The sequence below is a fragment of the Sturnira hondurensis genome, unplaced genomic scaffold, assembly GCF_014824575.4.
Source record: "Sturnira hondurensis isolate 20B ecotype Veracruz unplaced genomic scaffold, ASM1482457v3 Scaffold0013559, whole genome shotgun sequence".
Lineage (NCBI taxonomy): Eukaryota > Metazoa > Chordata > Mammalia > Chiroptera > Phyllostomidae > Sturnira > Sturnira hondurensis.
The window spans coordinates 7,229,828-7,235,548 of record NW_028086190.1 but is presented as its reverse complement, the minus strand read 5'-3'; the positions used below and the strand labels follow the sequence as shown (position 1 = coordinate 7,235,548).

The 5,721-nt window shown below is 41.4% G+C and overlaps 1 protein-coding gene across 1 annotated transcript; it reads right to left on the bottom strand.

Moving 5' to 3' along the window:
• Positions 1-249: 249 nt before the first annotated feature.
• On the bottom strand, positions 250-5,509 carry LOC118998044 (actin-related protein 2/3 complex subunit 2-like). Its single transcript, XM_037061971.1, is given in 4 exon segments — positions 250-320; positions 323-700; positions 703-1,089; positions 5,413-5,509. Coding segments are annotated over 4 exon segments (933 nt in total).
• Between the last annotated feature and the right edge of the window lie 212 nt (positions 5,510-5,721).

Genomic DNA, 5,721 nt, shown 5'->3' with positions numbered 1-5,721 from the left:
TTTCCTCCCTCCCTTTCCTTTCTTTCCAACTTCCCTTCTTCCCTTCCCCTCCTCCCACCCTTGCTCTCTTTCTCTTTTTCTTTCTTTTTCTTATTTTGGGGAACTATGACGTTTTTGCAGGCACAGCTCATTTCTGCTGATTATTTTCCAAACATGTACAAAATGGACCCCAACTGGAGAAGCGTTTAAGAAACGGAAGAATGGTAACCTTAAAAGCTACAATTACCCAGTAGCAAGTTGGCCCGCCCTTCAGTTGCCAGCAGCTTCCTCTTCCTGTTCTGAGTTAGTGGGATGAAAAGGTCTTCTTGTGGTTGTCTTGATTTCTTCTTAGCATCTGGACGTGCAGGTTTCAGCACCTTTAGGGAGTGGGATGCTGTTGCCCACACACGTGTGTGAATATAGACCTTAAAGCACGTGATGTGGTATTGCAGGTAGTCCTGGTATGTGTGGACCGGGTGGATAGTGTTGTCTTGAGCACGAGCGTCGGCGTGGCAAGGAAACAGCGTGGAGGTAATGTAGCCAGTGTTGTCACCCACCACAGCATCAGTGTCTGTCGGCTCCAGAGGAGGCTCTCTGTGGCCAAACAGGACCTGTGGGGCTGTGGGGCAGGCTCTGTGTCCTTCTTTGAACTCCTGCATGGCTGCCTTTGTAATGGCCACACGACTGTCACCCTTGAGTACCGCGCTGAAGACTACTGTGCTCTGTCTTTCTTAGACTCGGCACACATGGTCTCATCCTTTCCATGATGGATAAGTGCCCTGTTCTCTCCTTCCTCGCCTTCTTCTTGGAACTGGAAATATTTCTCAAAGACAGAGGCAAAACAATTTTGTTTAAACATGCCAGCTTGAGGCGCAATGGAATCTTTGGATGCAGGCAGATTTTCCAGGTTGTAGAGCAAAGAGACATTGTATCCTGATTCTGGATTTACCAAGAAACGCCTGTACATTTTCTCTAGAAACTCATCCGCACCATATGCCTGAAGTTTCTTGTAGAATTTCAAACAAATACCGACCATCACTTTTGTTTGGTCTCCATTAGGATTTGAACTGTGATAGAGGACCCAATCAAGATCTGAAAATATTGCCCTGGCTGGTGTGGCTCAGTGGATTGAGTGCTGGTCTATGAACCAAAGGGTCACTGGTTCGATTCCCAATCAGGGCCCATATCTGGGTTGTGGGCTGGGTCTCTAGCAGGGGGCACTCAAGAGGCAACCACACAATGATGTTTTTCTCCCTCTCTTTCTCTCTCCCTTCCCCTCTCTCTAAAAGTAAATAAATAAAATCTTTAAAAATCTGAGAGTATTAGTTCTGCTTCTTATTTGTTTTTAAGAGCCACGATCTCACAGTTGAGCACAAGTATTTCCTGGAGGGTGAGGTTGTTCACCTCCAGCAAGATCATGGTCTGCTGACCCCAGAGTCCTGAACTGGTTTAGGAGCTGCCACGGCTGCTTGGCCTCACCTCCAAGTCCGGGTCCCTGCCCAGCCCTGTCTATAACCCTTTTGTCCATTTTTATAACTCAGCAAGAGACAAAAAGGTATCATGAAAATTTAATACTTGTGTTGACTTCTCAACTTCCAGAATATAAATTTAATATTTGTATCTTATTTGAGAAAGCACAGCCTTTAACTTGACCTTGATTATACTTTGATTTTAACCCAAACTCTGTATAATAGAGGGTGCTAGGCACGAAAATGATCAGGTATTTTTAGTGGAGGCAGGGATCATTTATTGGTGGTAGAAAATTGACATGACTGTCAACTTCAGTACTTTCTATTGCTACGAGTAAGCATCTTTCAAGTTTCCCAACAAGCTTAGATGTTTTTCAAAACTTTAAATTTGGTGAAGATGCTTCTTAAATAAACAGCAAATTTTTTTTTTCATTGATGGAGACCAAATATTTTCTTCTGGTAGCCAGCAGAAGGAGCTGTTGGCATTTGATTTCACATTATAACTCGACCTGGAAGTTCCCTTCTTAATTAATTCAATGTTTGAAATCAAACCACCGTTTAAATGTAATGATATTAATATGCAAGGATAGACGTGTGAGCGTGGAGATTTTCCATTGCCATTAAACTTTCTGCACAACCACAGATTGCTGGCTTTTCTGTGGGCCTCTTTTAGAGAGTTTATGCTACAGAGACGTTGGCTGCTGCAAATTAAAGCTGCTCAGAACTGAGTTCATGCACCTAGGCAATGACTCAAGATTTCTAAGGCGGGTTGTATGTCAAGAAAGAAAGCAATTTCTTCCCCCTGCTCTTAAAAAAAGACAGAAAGAAAGGGGAAGGGAAGAAAGAAAACCTGTTTGACTTACAATAATACTTGAAGCATCAAAGAAAAGTTATATATGCTTGGTTTACAATAAATTGAAGGTCTTTAATTTAAGGGGAAGAAATCTCTGTGGTTAATGTTTTGGGTATATTTGATGTTTTCCTTGTGATAAAATATAGGACGTTGATAACCTCAACCCCAAATTCATTATAATAGTGGTGGGTTTTGAAGACTTGTTTCACAGTTTAGTATTTAAAAGGTACTTTTCTTCTTTGTACTTTGGTGTCAGTTAAAATGGATTACTATGGAATGATTTCCAAATACCGCACTAAAGAGCTGTTCTCTCATTAGACAGAAGCACACAATGTGCGCACCACCAGCAGCGGCAACAGTCTGCAAACACCCAGGCAGAGAGCAGGGGAAGTGATCATTCTGATAGCACCACTTTTCCCAGGGTCCCTGAAAGATTTACCTATCGACTCTCTAGGTAAGAGGAAGGGTGAAAAGAATTACAAATAATCGTTCTGATTGAAATTTTTCTCCTACGATGAATGTAAAAATAACCTACTACACATTTAAACCACTGGTATTAAAGATATGAAATCTTCGCAAACTTGAAATGGAAAGTTACTTGGCAAGATAAAGAAGAAAGCGATGTTCTTTCTTGATATGCACCGACAAATGACCGTCAAATACACCACCCAACTGTTGTCCATAGATTTAAGATTTCTTCCTTAAGGTACATGGGAAGCCTGACAGAAGCATAAAAATACAGGATGGTATCCCTGCATACATAAAGAAATGCTGCTTTCTTGGGACGATGTGTCACATTGCAATTTGCAAACAACATGCTACAACAAAGTCACTTCCTGTGTTCACAAAACATCAAATGGAGCTTTTGGGGGGAAAAAAGTGCTTTTTATCTGAATGTGGACTATGTTGTGTGTTATTTCTAGGTAGTGTGTATTTTCTCAAATTGCTATGCTTTTCATGTGTAAGTCTTTGTTTATGTTTTGTATTGATTTCTGGGCCTTCCAATGGACATTAATGTTGCTGCTCTTTCTGAGAGGAGTTGTTAGAGAGACGGGTGGAGTTGGAAGACATGGAACAAAGCCGCTGTATGGTTTTCTTCAGTGGTTTAAGTATCTGGAACAAAAGCACCCAACACTATTAAATGTACAATTTTAGCCGAAATTTTGTTCCATGTGAAACATTAATTTTAATAGGGACTTTATATATAAGCTCTCGTTTGAATAATAATGTAAAATTAAATTTAAATTGTAAATAACGTCCAGATACTAGTTGTTTCCTGGCTCAAATACTTTAGCACATATGGTGCTAGCATAAGCTTGTGCCTGTCTGCCTACTCTGGGTAATTTTGCATGCAAATAGTTTTAGTGCCTATGTTGAGGTGCTAAAACGTGTTTAGTACACTTGAAAATATTTGCATTGCAAAAGGAGAGTGAATCTCCTGAGGAAAATCAAATTGATATTTTGTATTAAGGAGACCACTCTGGGTACTGCCTGGCATTCTTCTGTGCAGAATTCTGTTTACAGTGCAGCTAGCATTTTTAATTGACCTTTAGAAAAGAAGGTCTGGCCACAGCTTTGCCAGGTTTATTAACCATTGGACCATCTCCTGGCAGCATCCTCCACATTAATCATCAGGAGAGAGAGAGCTAAGGAAAGAGTCTAACTTGCCTCGGCTGGACTGTAGCTTTTCATGCCTCCGTTTGGTGGATTCATAGTATAAATACTTCAATTATAATTAAAAGTTTCAGCTGGAATGTGCCTAACTAATTAGCTAACTAACTAACCAACTAACTCAGGAAGGGCTTTAGCACAGGGAGGCAGAAGTGGATGCTGGGTGTGAGGCTGCACACACACTCCTGTTCGCCTCACTCCCATCTGCTGCGTTTACAGGAACCAGTTCGTTATGAGTCTGAATTGAGTCCAAATAAAATGCATTTTTGATGCAAGCCCGATGACTGGTGCCATTCTACACTGCATTATGTCAAATTAGAGTTCTTTTGGAAGAGAGGTTACAGAGACCTTAGGTAAATACCGCATGCAGAGAACACGGAGTGAATAAGAGTTCTGCACAAATTCAACAACCAATTTGTATGAACAAATCAACCTCTTTCCTGATTTGGCCCCTATTCACCAAGACCAATTAGAACATTAGACTTCCTAATAAAGTAATAAATACAATTCAAGAGGTGTGCCAGTAAGAGGTTTGTGGAACTTTTCTTATAACCATCCTTTCAATATTTGTAGAGAATTTTCTTTTACTACATTGATTAATTCCACTGTCATATGTTTTTACAAAATGAAAGTAAGTTCAGTGTTTGTGAGATAAACAGATGATCAAGGTCTACAAGAGGAATTCAGATGTGGGGCTTCTCTGCAGCCCGTCCCCTGCAGAGAAATGCCGCCAGATGGAATTCTAATAATGCCCGTTATTGCAGAGTGGCTCCTTCGATTTTGGCCCAAGCACCATAAGCACCATGTATGAGATTCCCTTCTATAGATGCTTATAATTGGCTGAAACTCCAGGGTTTGATCCAGATTTTCTCCCCATATTTTACTCTTGCGCACCTAACATTTTATTCTTTTATTCCACAACTTCTCACTGTGTGCAAGGTGTAGTGTTTTGTGTCAATGAATAGCCACAGGCAGATAATAAGCAAGAGCCAAAAGGAACTCATTACGAATACAAACCAGTAAGGAGGGGTTGGCGTACTGTGTTAGAGAAACTCCTATTTGCAATCTATGTCCTTTAAAACAATCTTAAAAAAATAGCCTCTGGTGTCTGTGGGATCCAGGCACATCAATCAATCTATTAAGTAAGTACATAAGGCAATAACTAAACAATAAATCATTTCGAATTTCACTCAAGCACAAACCTTCTAATACCTAAGTTACAGGAAAGGTGTAGTTTTGGAGGATACAGCCTGTTCTAATATTTTGCATACAAGATAAAGAGCAATCCTAAACTGTGGTGTGTTGCCCATTCTGGTCCCGAGATCATGGGGCTTCTTTGCACCCCGTTCATGCTGTTGTGTGTACGATGCATGGCATGGGAGTCATTTGTGTGTGGGAGGGGCTATGTGGTGAGGGGCATGCTGTTAGGGGGAAGCCTACCACACATTTCTGCCATCACAGAGGGTGGACAAACAGCTGTCTCCACAGCTGAGGCCGCTGGAACTGCTTGAGCTGCTCCAGTAACTCGAGAGCACATGCTGGTCCCTGGGTGGCACAGAGCACAGTGCCCGGAGTGAAGTGTCCGCACTTTCCTGGGGCTGTGCAACGGAGACTCTGCCACCAGACACAATACGCATCTGAAATGGAGTCTCATGAATAATTCATTTTTGGTGTCCTACGAAACAAAGAAATACTATGTTTGCTGGTAGATAACTGTGCCGTGGCATTTGTAAACCTTCCTGACTTTGA